At 47.3% G+C, this 19149-nt stretch overlaps 1 protein-coding gene across 4 annotated transcripts in view; it reads right to left on the reverse strand.

The window, feature by feature from the left end:
- CFAP74 (cilia and flagella associated protein 74) overlaps positions 1–8345 on the reverse strand; it is a 66251-nt gene extending 57906 nt beyond the window's left edge. For 2 of the 4 annotated variants that reach the window (XM_073233024.1, XM_073233023.1), the window contains exon 1: positions 8188–8345. In XM_073233024.1, coding sequence (XP_073089125.1) covers positions 8188–8335 — 148 coding nt within the window. In that variant the 5' untranslated portion in view covers positions 8336–8345. Of the gene's footprint in view, positions 1–411; positions 498–8187 lie in introns of those variants that run through there. The other 2 variants (XM_036999788.2, XM_073233025.1) reach the window with 2 other exon arrangements.
- Positions 8346–19149: the final 10804 nt, after the last annotated feature.

Raw genomic sequence — 19149 nt, forward strand, 5'->3', positions numbered from 1 at the left:
CCAGGGACGTCTGCATCTAGACCAGCCTGCCCTGCTGGTGCCCAGCACTAGCCTGAAGCAAGGCCCATCTTTGGAAAAATTCAGATCATCAGAGATTTTTTTTTTTTTAAAGCTTCCAAGAAAAGAAAACAAAAATAGGTCACATTCAAAGGACTGGGATAAAAACGGCATCAGATTTCTCAATAGAGATATATTGGAAACTAGAAAACTATGGTCTGTCATGTTCAAAATCCTCAGCCATAATTTATCTTTCAACCAAAGACAGAATAATATGGTCTCTCTTTTTGAGAAAAAAATGAGTTGAAAAGATATACCCTCCTGGAGAAAGGGAGTTAAAGGGTGACCACAAAGCCCATCGCTCATCTTCCTTGCTGCTAAAACACATATTATTTGTGAAAAGACTTTTATTACCAGTTTCCACGAGTGGGACACTGTCCAGAGCCTCCACCTTAGCCAACAGGCCTGCATCCTCTTCCATCTTGGGAAGCAGAAATTAGCTACAAAAAAAATCATTACAAAATACGGATGAACAAGATCATATACTTTTTTCAAAAAAAAATTGGATTTCATAAGAATGAACAATTGCTTGTGTAAAAAGACATTAAGAAAATTAATAGATAAGCCACAGATCAGGAAAAAACATCTGCAGCTCATATATCTAACAAAAGGTATCCAGAATACATACAGAGCTCCTAAATACCAACCAATATAAAGTCCAAACACCCATTGAAAAGGGGCAACATTTTTAAAATAGACGTGACAGAAGAAGATACAAACGGCCAGGAAGCCTGTGAAATCTTATGCAGCAGCAGTCATTGGGGACATGCAAATCAAAACCATGAGATACCACTGTTCACCTATTAGAATGCCTAAAACCAAAAACAGTATAAATCATTGCACTAAATGTTATGAACATATACTTCCCATGTGACCCAGACATCCTACCTTGAGGTATTTACCCAAGAGAAAGAAAACTACGTCTACAGAAAAGCTTGTACAGGAGTGTTTATAGCAACTGTATACATACTAGTCACAGGCTGGAAATAACCTGGGTGCCCATCGCCGCCCACGCGCCCATGCAGTGGCGTCATGCTCAGTACGGCCTGATGGGTCTCAGAAACACTATGCTACATGCAGGAGGCCAGACACCACGGAGGGCATGTGAAACCCGCGTGTGGGGAAACCTAGTCACAGGGCTGGAAATCAGCTACGGGGGACTCTGGGTTACAAGCAGGGGATGGGGGCAGGGGGCAGGGGTAGAATTTTAAGACATCTTGTAAAATGCCAACCATATTCCTCCCACTGAAAAAATTCCATTAATCTCCTCGTCTGTGAACAGCAGGGCTGTCAGAACATATTTACAAGTGGCCACATTCGTTCTGCTCCATGCTCGTGAATTCCATGTGTTCATGCAACACAGTTTAACGGGCAGCCCAGTGTGTGGCAGTCTGCTGAGAGGTGGGACATTGGATGTGCAGTTCCATCTAAGACAATCACATTAAACCACGCACACTTCGAACGGCGTCCAGCTAAAGGCAGCAGCTCCAGGCAGGTGGCCTGTGGCCCCTCCTCAGGTCTCCCTGAGGCTGTGGAAGGTCTCCACTTTTTCAGCACATGAATCTGCAAGGACAGGGCAAATGGGAGAAGAAACAATCTGAGCAAGACGGAAGCCGGGATACGTGAGGTTGGGTGGGAACTGGCCGCACAGGCGGAGGACTCCCAGGCCTGAGCCGGAACCCCACACGCGTCACACGGCCCACGAAGACCCCAGACCCGGTCCCTCTGAGCGGGCGGAGGCAGGGTCAGAGGCAGATCTGCTGAAGCAAGCATAATAAGCAGCTGGAGCTCCATTTCAGTGCCAGCCATCACACTGAAAATAGTGAAAAACGCTGGAAAGAATTGTATTTTAATTGTCGTTAAGAAATAGGAAGAATTGACAAGAAAATAAGAAGTGAACAGATCAAAATCTAAGTGAAGGTAAGAATATAAACAGATTAAATGACTGAGCTAAAAAGAGTGTCTTATCAGACTGGATTAAAAGACCAATAAGGGCAACAGAGAAAATGTGACTACTGTTTAAAGGGACGTCTAACACACAAGCTTACAGAAATGCAGCATTTTAAAAGTCAGAAAAAGATGCGCTGGGTAGAAACTATATATAGGAAGCCGGCAGAGTCATCGAGAAACAAAGTGCTTTGGGCAAAAAGCAGTAAGAAAGGAAAGAGGGTCGCGACGTACGCAGATAAGCAGCTCCCCCGGAAGAGCCAGCAACACACAGGGTGAGCCGATGATCGGCCGAACAAGGAGAAAGAGCGGGAAGTACAAACTCCAGCTGGAAATTTTAATACACCTCTGTCAGGAACCGATAACGAAGCCAGATAAAATAGGTCACCGATGACATACATTTTAACGTCATTAACAAAATGAACCTTATGGGGATATAGAGAACGTGAACAACAATCACAGGATTTAAAGTGCTCCCTTAAAGCAGACACACAGTATTTACAAAAGCTATGTACTGGGCCCAAAGCAGGTCTCAATACATTTTGAAGGACTAAAATCTTATAAAGTTTGTTCTTTGACCAAAAGAAATCAGCCCAAATGAATAACAAATAGAAAACTACAAAAGAAATAGAACTACGAACACAAATAGAGAACTTATTTTTGGAAAATGAGAGACATAGCTCTAAATGACCCATGAGTCAAAGAAAAAAAATCACATGGAAATTATAAAGTATTTTGAACTGAGATGTAATGAAAATGGCATATGAATGTAGCTAACATAGCACAGAGCAAATCTGTAACCCTAAATGCGTATATAAGGAAAGAGGGCAGGCTCAAAATTAATGTGCTGAACACCCAATTCGAAGAGTTTCAAAAAGCACTGCAAAATAAACACAAAATAAACAAAAGGGGGTTGAAGGAAGAAAATAAAACAGACGAGAAATTGGTGCAGTGAAAACAAACACATGATAGAGATGTCCCCCAAAGTCAAAAGTCCGTACTTTCAAAAGATTTAAAAAAATTGACAAATTTCTAATGAAACTGATACATCAAAGGAGCATCGGAACAAAAGGGTCCATGACCACAGGGGCTACAGACATGTAAAAATAAAAAATGTCATGAACTTTATGTCAATAAATTTTAAACACTACACAATGGACAAATCATATTACTAATCAAAATAGTTATAAGAAAAAAACAGAAAACTTGAAAAATCCCATAAGTATAAAATTCAACCAATACTCAAATACCATCCCCAGGAAAAAGACTGGAGGCTCAGAGGCTTCTCTGTCAGGTTCCATGAAACATTTGAGATACAAATGTTCCAATTTCACACACACTTTTCTGGAAGGGGCCCTCTGGGGCCTATTTCATGGAGTTCACTTAACTTCTGTTACCAAATCTTGGCAACAAAAGCACAGAAGGGAAAATTATAACCCAATTTCACTCCTGAGTGTAGGTAGAAAATCCAAAATGAGCCATTACCAGCCAAAACCCAGCAATATATAAGCAGGAAAACTTACGGCCAAGACAGGTATATTCAGACTTAGAAATCAATTTAATTCACCACATTAATAGACCAAAGGAAGACAATTATAAATAAATGCAGAAAAAAAGTATTAATGACATTCAATATCCCCATTATGCTTAAAAAAAAACTTAGCAAATTTGCCTTAGAAATGAACTTGTTTAATGTGATAAATAATCTATGCCAAAAATAATCTACAGGAAAGGTCATATTCACTCATAGACATTAACAGCATTACCCATAAGGCTGAGAGCTAAACAAGGATGCCCACCTCCACCCAGTGTTCAGCCAGAACGGTCAGGTGTAAAGAAATAGAAGGCATGCGGGGATGGGCGGGGGACAGTCCACGTTTTCAGACTGTATGTGTAGAAAATCCAGAGAATATACAGATAAATCACTAAGTTACTAAGACAATTTTGTAATGTCAGTAGATATAAATCCAATAATAAAAATCAGTTATAGTCCTATTTATCAGCACAAATAATGAGGAAATTATAATTGGAAAAGCCAGCACTTACAATTACATCAATAAATACGAAGCAGTTAAGAATAAATACAACAAAGGTTTCCAAGCTCCACGGAGAAACAGTGAGTGCCAGTGGCTGACATTAAAGAGGCCTCAAGAAACAGTAAATAGAAGAAATGACCCAGTTTCTTCAACAAATGGACATCGTGGAGGGAAAGGGGGGACTGTTTTAAATTAAAGAGCCTCAAGGTACGAGGCCACCTCTCACAACGTGGGGATCTTATTTGGATCCTGGGTTTGGCAACTATGAAGGGCACTTTTGAGATAATGTGGGAAAGCGGACACAAATTGATAGTAGATTTTATTAAGAAATTAATGTTAATTTTGTTTGGGGTTGATAACAATTTCGTGGTTATGCTAAAAATGAGTCTTTGTTAGAGTTGTATATTAAAGTATTTACAGGTGAAATATTAAACCTGGGGTTTTCTCTAAAATATATCAATGAAAACCAAAGTTAGGATGAGATAGGATGAAATACATGGATGCATATGCAGAGAGGATGGTCAAAGGGCATTCACACAGGGTGAACAACCACTGACGGGGGCTGTGGGCGCCTGGGAGTTCCTCTTATCATTTCTCCTACATTTGTGAGTCTGAAATTTTCCAATATTAAAGCGAGAAAAAAAGGAATAAAGCCAATACAAATAAGTAAATGGAGAGTTGTGTGTTCAAACTGGAGACTCACTGTGCTCAAGATGCCAATTCTCTCCGAACTACTCTAGAGACCCATCAAAACCACCACCAGACCCAGTAGGACATCTCAATCAACATGTGAGGCAACTGGGTTTCCACCCCAGAGTCGGTTCCACTACAGTGAAGGCGGGTGGTAGTGAGGCTTCACCACTTTAGGGTTTCTTAAACAAGACACCGAAAACATTAGCCACAAGAGGAAAAGTTAGCAGAGTCATGTGCATTTCCATTAAAAACTTTTGTTCAGATGACATCCTAAAGAGAGTTAAAGAAAAGCTGCCAAGCAGAAGATGGCAAATGCAACACAAACTACACAAAGGTTTACCATCAAGACCATGTCAGGAATATCTGTGAATCACTAAAGATGATGGGCAGCCCAGGAGCGCACAGCAGGACTTCAACAGGCACTTTGCAATAAAGGACGTTCAAATGGCTGGTAAATGGGGTCGCCTCACGCCCAGTCTGTCAGCAGGCCCTGATTCATGTGGCTTTCCTGGCATTACAATAGTGCTCCCTTTAGCCCTGTCAGAGTCCTGGTTTGGATGACAAACTATTTCTTGGTAACAAGCCAAACTAAAGTTGTTCAACTTCATCTGTAATCAGGGAAATGCAAATCAAAACCACAATAAACTTGGTAAGACATCATGAGCCTGGCAATATTGGCTGCCGGCAAGGGCATGAAGTGGTGGGAACATGCACACACCAACGGTGGGCTGCGAGCTGGGGTAAATGCTTTGAAAAGAGGTGGCATCATCCGGTGCGGTTAAGACGTACGCAGTTTCCTGTTGCTGCTGTAACAGACAACCACAAACTCGGTGACTTAACACAAAATTGTTACCTCACAGTTCTGGAGGCCAGAAGTCTGAAATGGGTCTCACTGGGCTAAAGTCAAGGTGTCAGCAGGGTCCACCTTTCCTTCTGCAGGCTCTGGGGACCCATTTTCTTGATTTTCCCAGTTTCTAAAGGTGCCGCATTCCTTGGCTCACAGCCCCCTCCTGACATCTCCAAAGTCAACAATGTGAGGTGGGCCTTTCGCTTGCTGCTGGCCCCTCACCTGCCTCTCTTGCGCGCAAAAGGACCCTTGTGGCTGCACTGGGCACACGGGTAATCTGGGCTATCGCCCTCTCAAAGTCACTGACCAACACCCTAATTCCCCAGTGCCGACTACCCTAGCATATTTACAGGTTCCCAGGATGGGGCATGGGCATCTCTGGGGGCTGGCACTCTGCCTACTATGCTTGACTCAGTTCCTCTCCTCGCTGCACAGCCTACAGAGACTCCTATGCTGTAGAGCTCCCCAGGGCTGCCGTGCAAAGTCCCACGGGCTGCGTGTCTTGGGACCTCAGAAGTATGTTCTTTCACAGTTCTGGGGCTGGCCACCTGAAGTCGGGGTGCTGGCAGGGCCACACTCCCTCTGAAGCACGAGGGCAGGACATGGTCCAGGCCTCCCTCTGGGTTCCCGTAGATCCCTGGCCTGTGGCATGGGACTCTGATCTCCATGGGACATTCCCTCTGCACGCCTACGTCAAATTTCTCCCTTTCATGGCCCCCTCTCCTCTGGGATGGCTGCCCTCCTCCAGCATGACATCTTACCCGATTACATCCCCAGTGACCCTATTTCCAGATGAGGTCACGTTCTGGGGGGAGGACATCACTGTCAGGAGACACAATTCAGCTCATAACAGATATAAATGCCTGGGGACATGGCAAGACCCCATGGAGCAGCAGCTCTGCTAACTGCTCCCTACCATGAGTAGACACATGGTCACACTGCAGGGTGACACGGCAGCAGGCACGTGGCCCTGCGCAGTGAGGGACGAGCACACAGAGCTCATGCACTGCCCTTTTCTCCCTCTCTGCTACTTCCCCAGCAATGCCCCAGGCAGGCAGGTAGGCAGGACCCACGGAGGCCCAGACGCAGATGTCAGCACCTGCCTGGGGAGGGGATTCCTGGGGGGGTTGAGGCCGAGGGCTGGATGTCAGGGCCTGAGTGGGAGGAAGGCAGTCCCGCAAAGGGCAGTCCAGGGTGGGGTACCAGACCCCTAGCACGTGGAGTGGATGTCTACGGGGAAAGCCGCCCAGCTAAAGCTGGGGACATGGGGCAGGGGAGATGGCATAGTCACAAGCCTCAAAGTGCCTCCCAACAAAATGCTGTTCAATTGCAAAGGGAAAGTAGCATCCCAGTGGATATGCTGGCAGACACCATCTTAATCAGGTTGTCAAAACAGGCATCCTCAGTAATATGAGAAAGTGGCCACAGGGAGGAGCCACCTGACAGGATGGAGTGAGCAGGAAGGGGGTGCCTGGCCTCGACTTTCCTCCAGAGATGCAGAACGGGAATCTAATCTGAGGGAGCACCAGACAAATCCCAACGGAGGTGCTTTTTACAAAGCCACTGGCCTACAACCTTCAAAGACACCAGGGTCTTGGAAGCCAAGGAGGGGCTGAGGAATGTTCTGGCCTGTGGGACACTTCAGAAGGAACACAGGGCAACTCAGTGCCATGCGTGATCCCAGACTGCATCCTTTTCATGACTTTATGGAGCAACTGACAAAACACACTTGAGTGGGGCTGAGGATTAGATGTCGCGACGCGTCCCATTACTCTCCTGATACATTGGAGAATGTTCTTGTGTAGGAAACACACTCTGACATAGTTGGAGGGGTGACAGAGAATCACGTGGACAACTTCGTGGCACATGCTGCAGGAGAATAAGGTTTATTTTGTCCCGAACTTGCAACTTTTATGTAAATGTGGGACTGTTTAAAAAGTTTAAAAAGAATATGTACAGTATTATTCCACCTGGGTAAAGTTTCAGACCACGTGAAAATTATATTATTTAGGGATTCATATACATAGGTGATAAAACTAATGGTAAGGAAATTAGGATCAGAGGAGTCCCGGGCCAGGGTGGGTGGGCTGCCTTAGGGGGCTCTGAGCAGGTGCTGTTTCCTGACTTGGGCGGTGGCCACGGGCGCCCGTACTCGGTGCGTGAGCTTGCGCGCTGCCCGCAGAGAACACCCAGCAGGGACCTCTGCGCCGTGGGCACCGGGGCGGCCCGCCCCCCTCCCGCAGCACCCGGCTGGCAGAGCATGTTTCGGCAGCGTGTCACAGGCCCGTAACTGTGAGCCGACCAAGAGGTGTATTTGATGATGGAAAACAAAGTAACAGAGGCCTACCCACTTCTAGACACAGGTCATCCACGGAAAAGCCCGGTTGGCGGGCCTCCCGGCCGGGCTCGCCCCTCTTTGTCCACTGTGCCCCGCAATGTGCCGCCGCCACGGAGCGCGCCGGGCGGGCAGCAGGCCGGGCCGGCGGCGAGGCCCGCAGCAGGGGCGTCGCCGGGGCATCGCGGCGCGGCCGAGCGGCCCGCTAGGGCGGGATTGGCGGCGGCGGTCACAGCCCCGAGCCCGGCGCGGCTGCGGACGCGCCGACCCACCTGTGAGCGGAGCCGAGCAGCCCGGGCGGGGCGGGCGGCGGGCGCAGGAGCCCCCCGGCGGGACGCGCACTGGGGCTCGGCCGCTGCAGCGCGACTGGCGCAGCGGCCCGACGGCAACGGGCGGCTCCACGGCAACGGGCGGCCGCATCCGGGTGCGTGCGCCGCGCCCCCCGCTCCCCCGGCGCCGCTCCGTCCCGCGTGCCCCGCGCAGGCGCAGTGGGGCCGCGGGGGGAGCCGGCGGGGCGCCGGGCCTGGCCGCCGCCCGGGTTTGGCCCAAGCCGGTCGAAGTTCGCAGGAGTCGCCAGCTTTGAGGAGTAGGAGAGTTCGTGTTAAATCGGGATTTCCCACCTGGCCTTTTAGGGTGGGAGACCTCCGCCCTGCGCCGGGCCGGCGGGCGCTGACGCGGCCCCCCAGCCCTCCGGCCCCTCCACCCGGCCCGGGGCCGCCGGCGGGCTCCCCTTGCCCTTGCCCCTCCTGATGCCACCTGCCTGCCCCGTGGGCGTGCTTGTAGCGGGGATGGGGTGTGAGGAATGGTCCCACTCTCCGGTCCACGCAGTGCAGGACCCTGGCACACTCGGGAGCGCCCTCCCTCGCAGAACCGACGCCTTGCAGCCCCTCTGGCATGCGATTTGCACGGCCAGTGGTTCAGCGGGCCACCTGCTGGCTTTGAAGGGCGGCTCCTGATGCCGCCGTGAGACCTAAGGAGGCCGTTAGTTTGATCCTGGCATCAGAACCATTCAGCCTTGCGAACAGTGTGGCGTGGAGGGAGAGCAGCATGTCACCTCTTACCCACCACCCTTTGGTGGCGCCCAGGCCTTTTTCCTTCTCAGAGTTTTGGACTTGGGGAACGGAAAGGAGACCGTATCAGACCATGACAGCTTTTCTAAGAGCGATTATACTTCTCTCCCCTGCCCCACCCAAATGATGGGGCTTCTTTCCCATCAGCTTCGCTTCGCTGGGCCTTTCCGTATGAGTGAGTCATTAATGCATTTTCTACTGAAGTGAAAACCCGATAGGCACACAGTATGTGTGGTATTTTATCTAAGAAGGGGCAGGGGCAATGAGATTATGCATGGGTATTTTCTTACATTAAAAAGTAACATGAAATGGTTACCAACCAGGGTCAGGAGAGTTAGGAGTAGACACTAGATTTCTTTACATGCGCTTGTGCATTTGGCTATGGGACTGTGTAATTATAAAAACCAAAAATAAGTCAAAATAGAAAAACAAATGCCTAAAAACTGGTAACAAAATGAAACAAGTGAACACAACTGTATGTCAGGTTGGTAGCTTAACCATACAGAAAAGGACAATTTCAAGTGACTTTCAATTTCAAGTTTGACAAACCTCAAACTAGTTTGTCCATACCTAGTGGACTATATCCTTAAGGGCAAGCACTGCAAAGAAATCTTAAGTTGTTGAAGTAATACTGGTCTTAGTAATAATATTGATATTCTGGAATTATATACAGTGGGATAAAGCAAGTAAACAGCATGGTGATATTAGGAGCCAATATTTTCAGCTTGAGAGAAGAGATACAATATAAAATAAGTAAAAATACTGTAGCCTGCATTTGGATGGGAAATATTAATATGAATATGATTTTTTTCTTTTAAAAGGTATTTCTTAGCTCTGTCTACTGAAAAGGTCTAGAGCTGTCTACTATGGTAGCCACTGGAAACATATGTCTATTTAAATTTAAGTTAATTCAGATTAAATACCTGAACAAATATTTCTACACCAATGTTCACAGCAGCATGAATCAAAAGGTGGAAACAACCCAAATGTCCATCAGTGGATGAATAGATGAATAAAATGTAGTATATACACATAATGGGATATTTTTCAGCCTTAGAAAGAAATAAAATTCTGACATATCACAACATGGATGAACCTGGAGGACACCGTGCTCAGTGAAATAAGTCAGACACACAAAAAACAAATGCCATCTGATCCCAATCGTATGAGGTCCCTAGAGGAGTTGGAGCCATAGAGACAGAAAGTAGAGTGGTGGATTCCAGGGACTGGGGAGGGGATGGGGAGCTCGTGTTTAATAGGGACAGAATTACAGTTTGGGAAGATGGGAATGTTCTGGAGAGGGAAGGAGGTGACGGTTGTACAACAACGTGAATGTACTTAAATTGCTGAATTGTAAACTTATAAGTGGTTAAAATGGCAAAATTTATACTTTACCATAATAAAAGCATTTTAATTAAATCAAACTATAATTCCATTCCTCAGTCACAGGAGCCACATTTCAAGTCTTCAGTAGCACCAGGTGGCTCGTAGCGTGGCTATAAAAGGTGGCCATCGTTCTCCTGGACTTTACTGGTCCAAAAACAATCACCAATCCAGTAGCCATAAGCATTTTTAGCACCCAGATTGTCGTCCCTATGTGCCATTTCCCACTAAAGGAAATCAGAGCTTCTTAGAAAATGATTTCAGATCTGAGGCAGAAAACATACAAGATGATCCTGGAGCATCTTATCAACAGAAAGCAAGAAAATAATCCAAGATTCTAGTGTGCCGGGGGTTCATTAGCCAATTTGGAGGGGCCCCCACTGGCCAAAATAAGGACGATTTGAGTATCAAAAAAAAAAAAAAAGGTGACTATATGGCAAGCATTTTTTAATGTTTTGTAGTATATATAACTGTCATCTCCCTATGTACACCTGAAAGCAACATAATATTGTATATCAACTATACTTCAATTTAAAAATCATAGAAAATTACAACAGACTGAAGCACATCAAATGTGTTAATATCCATTAGTTCACTTTTAAAATAAAATCCTCATTGGTCACCTTTGAAGGATACTAGGATACCGAGTTACCGTTCTGACAGCAGCCAGGCAGGGGCACCACACTTGCCTCCCTTCAGGAAAGGGCTTGCCCGTGGCTCCCCGCCAGCCTCCAGCTGCCCTGCTGTCATGCATCAGTGTTTATGCTGCACCCGCCCTCTTCTGGGTAGCCCCTAGCCGACCAGTGAGCGTGGCGTTACCATATCCACCGGCCTAGGGCTCCTCTAATGGACAGTCTCTGCTCCAGAGTCCCTCCACTCCCCTCTTGGGCCGGCACTTGGTCAGGCTTCGTCAGAGACAGGTTCTCCTCGCCTAGTTCCGCTTCCTTGCCCTTGGTCTTTTGTAGGCATGAGTCCAGTTTTTGCATTCCGAATGCCATCTCATGGTCTGCTTGCTGGAGGGTCCAAATTGACTCCACTGGCACCAGGAATGGTCTGAGAAAGCAGATGGTAAGATGGGGACTTGTAATTGGGTCCCTCACTGCCCAGCAAAGAGGAGCCCATCCTAGGTAGTATGTGGATGTCTTGAACAAGGTGGCCACTCACTAATAAAGTTTTCACTGATAATAAGTTGGATGAATGGTGACTGGTACAATGATTGAGAAAGATGTGCGTTTGGGAGGGTGAAAGAGAGGCATACAAGAACAGTACAATGATCTGGCTGTTACTGACTTGCATTGACCCCCTACAGAGGGGTATGGAAAATTGGAAACAGTTAACAAGCAATTGAAACTAAATGTATTGACACCAAAAACAAAGGCAATGAAAACAAACAAATGCAGCCACATCAAACTAAAAAGTTTCTGCACAGAAAAGGAAACATCAACAAAATGAAAAGGCAACCTACTGAATGGGAGGAGATATTTGCAAATCATATATCTGATAAGGGACTAATATCCAAAGTATATAAAGAGCTCATACAACTCAACAGCCAAAAAAGAAACAATCCGACCTGAAAATGGGCAAAGGATCTGAACAGACCTTTTTTCAGAGAAGACATACAGATGGCCAAAAGGTACATGGAAAGATGCTCACCATCACTAATCAATAGGGAAATGCAAATCAAAACCAGAATGAGCTATCACCTCACACCTGTTACAATGGCCACTATCCAAAACACAAGAAATAATAAAAATTGGTGAGGGCATGGAGAAAAGGGCATGCTCTTGTGCACTTTTAGTGGGCATGTAAATTAGTGCAGCCATTACGGAAAGCAGTATGGAGAGGTTCCTTAAGAAATTAAAACTGCAGCTACCTTGTAGCTATAATATATAAAGAGTCATTACAAATCAATAATAGGGAACCAACAATCTCATTTAAAAATACAAAAGATTTTAACAAATAAATAAGCAAATAAAAAGATGTTTAGTGTCATTAAGAAAATGCACATTAAATCCAAAAGGCAATGTCTCTAGCTACAAGAATGGCCAGAATTCAAGATTTATAACCAAGTGTTGATGAGGAGATGGAGCAGCTTAAAATCTCATCCATCAAAGGTGGGAATACAAAACGGAACCACCGCATCGGCAAACAGATCAGAGCTCCTTATAAACATTCGCTCTCCTTACAATTCCATAAACCCACATCTTTTTATTCAAAGGAAATTTTATTTTTATTCAAAGGGTATTTATTCAAAGGAAAGGAAATGTGTTTCCTCACAAAGACTGTGCTTGGGCGTTCAAAGCCTGCCGGGAGCCATGCTGCTCAAGCTGTGTAGCCAAGCTCAGGCTGGAGAAGACCCCCACAAAGCAGGGGCCTTTACAGCTGGCTCCCCCTATTACCCACCTTGATTTTGGTTTTTTTCCATTATACTATCGGCTTTGCTTTTGCCTGCGTTTTTGCCAAGGGCTAAGCTAACCGGAAAGGAGGAGAACATAAACTTCCCGGAAGCTTTTCAGGACAGTGGTCCTGAAGAATAGAACACGCAGGGGCCAGATGGCAATCTTGGCATAGAATACCAAAACCTACAGTTAGTTAGTCAAACACTGACCACCCCATCTCCACCTAAGTGGGAATGCCCCCCATCTTTTTTATTTTTTAATGCTAGTGAAATTAATGATGTAGAGTTTTATAGGAAAATTCGAGAAATAGAGTTATAGGGGAATACTGAAGAGAATAACCTTGACACTTAATCAATCTTCTCATGTTTTCTTCTATTTGCTACTTCTATAGCTTTTCTTCTTCCTTCCTAATTACAGCCCTTTACTAGAATTCGTGCCTATACGTGAAATTACCAAATACCATAATTTTCCAAGAAGTAAAGATACCTCAAGACAAGTGCTGGGCCTGGAAGCCACAGGACATAAATCTGCAAAGAAGTAAAAAACTAACCTTTCCAAAGAATATTACTTCTCTCTCACTTACCAACTTTACATCTCCCTGTATGGCCCCGGAAGATGACTGGTTAGCCAGAGACGGGTAAGATTCCTCAAGGGAGGAACAACCTAAGACAGGCACAGTCGCAGGGGGGCCATCAGGTGAGAAAATGGGGGCCAACAGAGGGGAGGCTTAGAACCTCACCCCCCTCCCCCAGTTTTGAGAGAAATTGTCTACACCCGTGGATGTTTTGTTGCCCTTGTCTGGCTTGGATCAATACCTGGTCTGTAGGCACAAACCTGATCATCTACACTTGCCTTCTTACAGTTCTAAATCATGCCTTCTATCTTTATCTTGCATCTACCTACAATAAAAAAAAATATTATGAGGAGATAAAATGTACCCATTGCATTAAAAATATAGATGATGATACCTGCCTAGCGAATGTAGTAGTGAGTGACCTGTATTTTACCTTGAGCTGATAGACTCCATAGTCACTGCTACATGCTGCACGTTTCTGTGGTCACATGCATTACTTAGAAACCGCTTTGCATCATAGAAACAAGAAACACAAGAGAGTCCATGTTGCTAAGAAAAGTTTAGGTCAAGGAACAGAAAAAAAAATCACCTAACACTTGGCTAACCATGTATAGATTAGAAGGAAACAGAAAGAAAAAAGCTTGCCTATGCTTGTTAATCAAAAGAACAAATAAAAAATAATCATATCCTTGTGCAAAATGGTATAAATAAAGCTGTCATTGGCACTTTGTCGAGAGACCACCTCCAACTGACTCTGTGTCCTGTCTCTCCCTCCATACGCCAACTCCATCCTGCACCTTCGGGCATCCCACCCCTAGGCTGGAGCTGGACCCCGCAAAAGCAGCCTTATGCCTAACAGCCAAAAACGATATAGCCCAAATGTCCGTCAGCAGGTGGGTTTAAACAAAATAGGAGTATATTCATATGATGCTATACTATACAGTACAATGCCACTCAGGAATAAAACGTAATCAACTGATCTATGAACAACATGAAGGGATCTCAAAAGTATTATACTAAGTGAAAGAAGACAGACACCATAGATTACTGTATTAGTCATCCATTGCCACATAACAAATTGGCACAAGACGTGGTAATAAAACAATGCAGTATTTCATTAGTTGCAGGTGAGGGTCCCTGGCTCGGCCTCTCACAAAGCTGCAGTCAAGATGCTGGCCAGGGTCGCATTCATCACGTGGGTCAGTGGGAGTGGCACCCACTTCCCAGCTCACTCTGGCTGTGGCGGGAGGCAGCTCCTTGCCCTCCGTTGGACTAGGCCCCCAGTTTCTCACCTGGCGAGCCCCTGGCCACATTGGCTCACAACATACAGTGGCCTTCAACGTGAGCAAGCAGGCAGTGCCATCGAGATCAAGGCGGTCTTTGACAAGCTGACGTGGGAAGTGGTGTCTTACCACTTTTTGTTGGAACTAGTTACCAGGTCTAGACCCCAGGCCAGGGAAGGGGGTTGCACAACGCCAGGGGCAAGTGTCATAGGGAGCCATGTCAGAAAGCTGCAGGCACCAACCTCTACTGTGTGAGTCTGTTTATACGCTATTTCAGAAACACAAAGCTAGAGTGGCAGAGAGCAGACACCAGTGTTTACTCGGGACCAGGGCTGAGGAAGGAGACTGACCCGACACATACCTCACAGCCCAAAGTATACGCTCAGAACCAGTGAGCTTTACTGTATGTAAGTCACATCTCAGTGAGGCTGGTTTTAAAAATTAAATTAAACCTAGACTCCAGGCCCCAACCTGACAGGCCGTGTGATCTGGTCCCTGCCTGCCTTTCTCACTCCCTACATCCCAGGAGGTACTTGTCCAGGCCAGGCTTCCGGGAGTGAACTTGCTGGATGCCCCCTGCCTCAGGACCTTTACCCTTTCTGTTCTTGGCCTGGAACGCTTACTGCCTCTTGACGTGGCTGTTTTTCTCCAGAAGGGATGGGATGTAATTTGAGTCTCAGCTCCAAAGTTATCCCAGAAAGGTCTTTCCTGACCACCTTGGCTGAGGGTCCCCACCACACTTACTCCTTATTTTTGTATTTTGCTTAAATGCCTTCTTAGCTCCTATTACATTTGAAACCATCTCTTTGTTTACTCACTGACTTCCTGTCTTCTCCCTTCTAGAAGGTGAGCTCAGTGTGGGTGGGGACCCCTTATTTCTTATTCACACCCAACATAAGGACCAAAACTTGGCACATAAGATGAAAGTTCTATAAGTATTTGTTACATGAATATTGATCTGTGTAGGGGCCTTTTCTGAGGAAGTTTAATGAAAGCCTCCAAATATCAAATGTAGAAAAGATGACAGCAAATCTCCTGCACTTATTTCTCCAGCATCCTCTGCAGAGGCTCAGCAACCAGGAGCGGAGAGATGCTGGGGGACCAGGTCTTCTCCCTCTAGAGCCCAAGAGCAGCCTGACAGCTGGTCCAGGGGTGCAATCTGCTGCTCCCAGCAGCCCTGTTCAGGACTTCCCATGCTGTGGAGTCAGTCTCTCTGTGTCTCAAGCAGAAGGTTTTTCCCACTTGGTTGACAGCCCTTTTGTCAGGAATGTTAATTTGTGTTTAACATTTTCTATCACATGAAAGAATTCACACTGCAACTTAAAAAAACATAAAAATATGAGAATAGAATTCTGACTCGTCCACATTAAGCATGAGCAATTGGACGTCTATTTAACGTGTGTAGAGAACATTCTCTCAGTGGCCAAGTTTGATGGTTTATTGGTTCTCAGGGCCTTGATTACTAAAAACAGCAACAGAGCTACGCCCCGCCTCCTGGTGTACTGGCAGCTTTTGTTCGAGCAGACGGTTGAGCCCAGGCTGCTACATGTATTTTGCATTTGATCCTTTTTGCCAAGTCTCCTCTGCTTCTCCAAATGAATGAATTCCACTTGAAAATCATAGGATTAATAAATACATTCTAAGCTCAAGAAAATTATTCTCTGTGTCACTGCCATTTCCTGTTTGGTGCCTTTTCCCAGGAAAATAATGAAGCAACCTCAGAAATGCATCAGGCAGGGATTTTAACTCTAGGCAGCGCAGCCCCTCCTACCGCATCCCTGTGACTCACCTCCACCTCCTGGGGCCATCCGGCTGCTGGGACGGACTCAGGCCAGCTCTCCGCCCAAGCTTGGTGCCGTCCCTTCCCATACACCTGGCAAAATGGTTACCAGGAAGAAATACTGCAAAGAAGGCCTCACACTGATGACCTTGAGTCAAGTAGACGAGCAGACCCTACCTGTGTGGTTTTTCCAGGTGCCAGGGAAGTGTTGTCTTTGACTCCTGGGGTCTAACTAAGGAGGCAGAGGTTTCCTACCTCCCAGGACCAAATGCATGATTGTCCTGCTCGCTGCTGTATGGGAGAGCATAACACCTCCCTGCACTAAATAGAAGAAAGAGACAGTAGCCACTACCCTGAGCTTGTAACCAGCAGGTTCTGCATGGATCCTGCCTGACGGAGAAGCACCGTGTTACATGCCAAATAAGCAAAAAGATAGCAGATGGGCAAGCTAACTAGATGGATAAGGAGTAAATGCCTTAGGTTTGACACTCAAGCTTCTTTCCACCACTCCCCACTGCCTGCTAAGGCCCCCGTCCTGCACCAAGAAAGGGGATAGGATGGTCCAGGTGTCTGGGTGAAAAGCAGATGGCATCTGAAACAGAGCGCCTTCCACAGACAGAGACCCATCCTTCTTATGGATTGTGAAAGCTTCACTGAAGTCGCCCTTGGAGGGTGGGGTTCTCCCTTTCAAAAAATAGCAACAGCAATGTAATAAACACAGGGGTAACCTGCAGAAGGGAGCAGCCTGAGCCCCTGCAAGTTAGACAGTTGCGTTCAGTGGAAACAGACTGTTATCCCGTGGAAGAGGGCTGGTTCTTTTTAACAGAGTCCTGAGGGAGCCTCTGGCTACTCTCTTACCCTCCTTCTGAATAAATCAAAGCCAGGAAAAACTACCTCCCTGAGGCCACACGGTCACTGAGGAACTGAGCTGGGACTAGGACCCAGACCTCGGACTCAGGAGCATTTCCCCATTTCTCAGAGGGAGGAGAGGAGAGGGCTGCTCCCACTTCTCAGGTGGTTCACGGCTGCATCATGAGGTGCACCGTATCGGCTGGTGGCTGACCTTGCAGGACCAAGGTCGTGGCTTCTTCCCGACCTTTGGTGGGGCTGCCCGCAGTCGGCTTTCCCTGCTCTGGGGCAGCTGGAACCCATCTGGGTGGGGCTGAAGATGAGGGCGGGAGCCCCACTCGTTACACACATAGGCAGAATGCAAACGCAGTTTAGAAGTGGACACAAACTCATTCTCAGGGAACTTGGAGAAGGAATAATGGAGACCCCCATTCTTCAGATCCAAAAAATCCAACTATGGACAATACAGGGCCAAAGGAGGACTTGTGGGTGTGGGGAAGAAAGGAAGCATTTTGACTGAAGGCTGGTGACCATCCTGGCGTTCAGGAGAGCCGCAGCCAGGGATACCCCTGCACAGCGAGGGGATGTGTGAGTCTATTGCATGCAGGCGGCTTCTGCACCTCTCTCTCAAGTCAAGGTTTTGAAACGTGCTTCCCTTTGGGGCTCCAGGAAGGAGAGATTCGATGCCACCAAACAAACAAGCGATGGCTGAAGTGCTCACCTAGTATGGGTCTGCAGGGAAAGTCCAAGAGTACTTTCATGATCATAGAGGGAGTGAAAGAGATAGCAACAGAGGGACTGACTGAAGTGACTCAAGGTCAACACTGTTTCTCAGAGGCCGTCAGCACCTATATCTTCTCTGATAATGAAAGGAGAGTCAGTGAACCCAGCTACAGTACTGGGATGGACACCTGGACCGGCACAAAGTCCACAGCTCAGGACCGAACGGCAGGAGGTGGAGTCCCGAGCAGTCGGGCTGCGGCCGTGTCCTCTCCGCTGGCTTTTGGAGGCCCAGCCTGTGTTTGTTTTCTCATTAAGCACCTGTTATGTGCCTGAGTCTTAGACATGAGGGGCAGTGTGAAGAAGCAGGCAGACGAGGTCCCTGTTTGAGTGTGGGAACAATATGAGTACTACTTGCGGACACTCACAGCCCCTGCCCTGCGCCAGCCATGCTCCGGACACTTCCTCAGTGGATCACCTCCTTGGGTCTCCCAACAAGCCTGTGTGGAAGGACATGCGGGGATGAGGCCATGCCCCAGAGGCTTGTGCAGAACACACACACGCAGAGGTGCAGCGGGGAGCAGGTGGAGCTCAGTGTTTGCGTACCCAAAGGGCCTGCGGAGGACCCCTCAAAGGAGGCATTTCCTGACTGGCTGTCTTCAAACCCCCCTTACTGGCTTTAGGAAAGATGCCTGGGAACAGCCCACTCCCCATTCTTGGCACTTGGGATTGGGCTGGAAATGCCCAGCAGCAAAGCCCTTTCTACCCTTGCGTCCACCTGCCCCCCACTCAGGCCGGCGTCCACTCTTCCAGGGGGCTTAACCCCTCAAGGACAAATTTGCCCATGTGTACGTGTTTTCATGGGAAGTTCGCCTGATTTTCAGTCCAGGAATGAATAAATGAGACTGAAGCATGGTCAAAGTTTGTGATCAGCTCTTCAGGGAAGTTGTGCGGAACTTTATTTAAAAGAATTAAAAGACAGCCTGCCGGGGCCCTGACTTTCCCAGCCCTTGGCCGGGTGGAGGGCACATGCGGTGGTTGGAACCCAGCCATCTGCAGTGCCCCTCAACGCGGTGTGGACAGGTGCGATGGAGCCTGACCGGGCCAGCAGGGCAGCCACGGCGTCCTGCGTCCAGCCCTGCGGCCAGCGGAGCCGCAGTGGCGCGCGTCCCGTCC

Source organism: Manis javanica, chromosome 4 (genome assembly GCF_040802235.1).
Source record: "Manis javanica isolate MJ-LG chromosome 4, MJ_LKY, whole genome shotgun sequence".
Taxonomy (NCBI): Eukaryota; Metazoa; Chordata; class Mammalia; order Pholidota; family Manidae; genus Manis; species Manis javanica.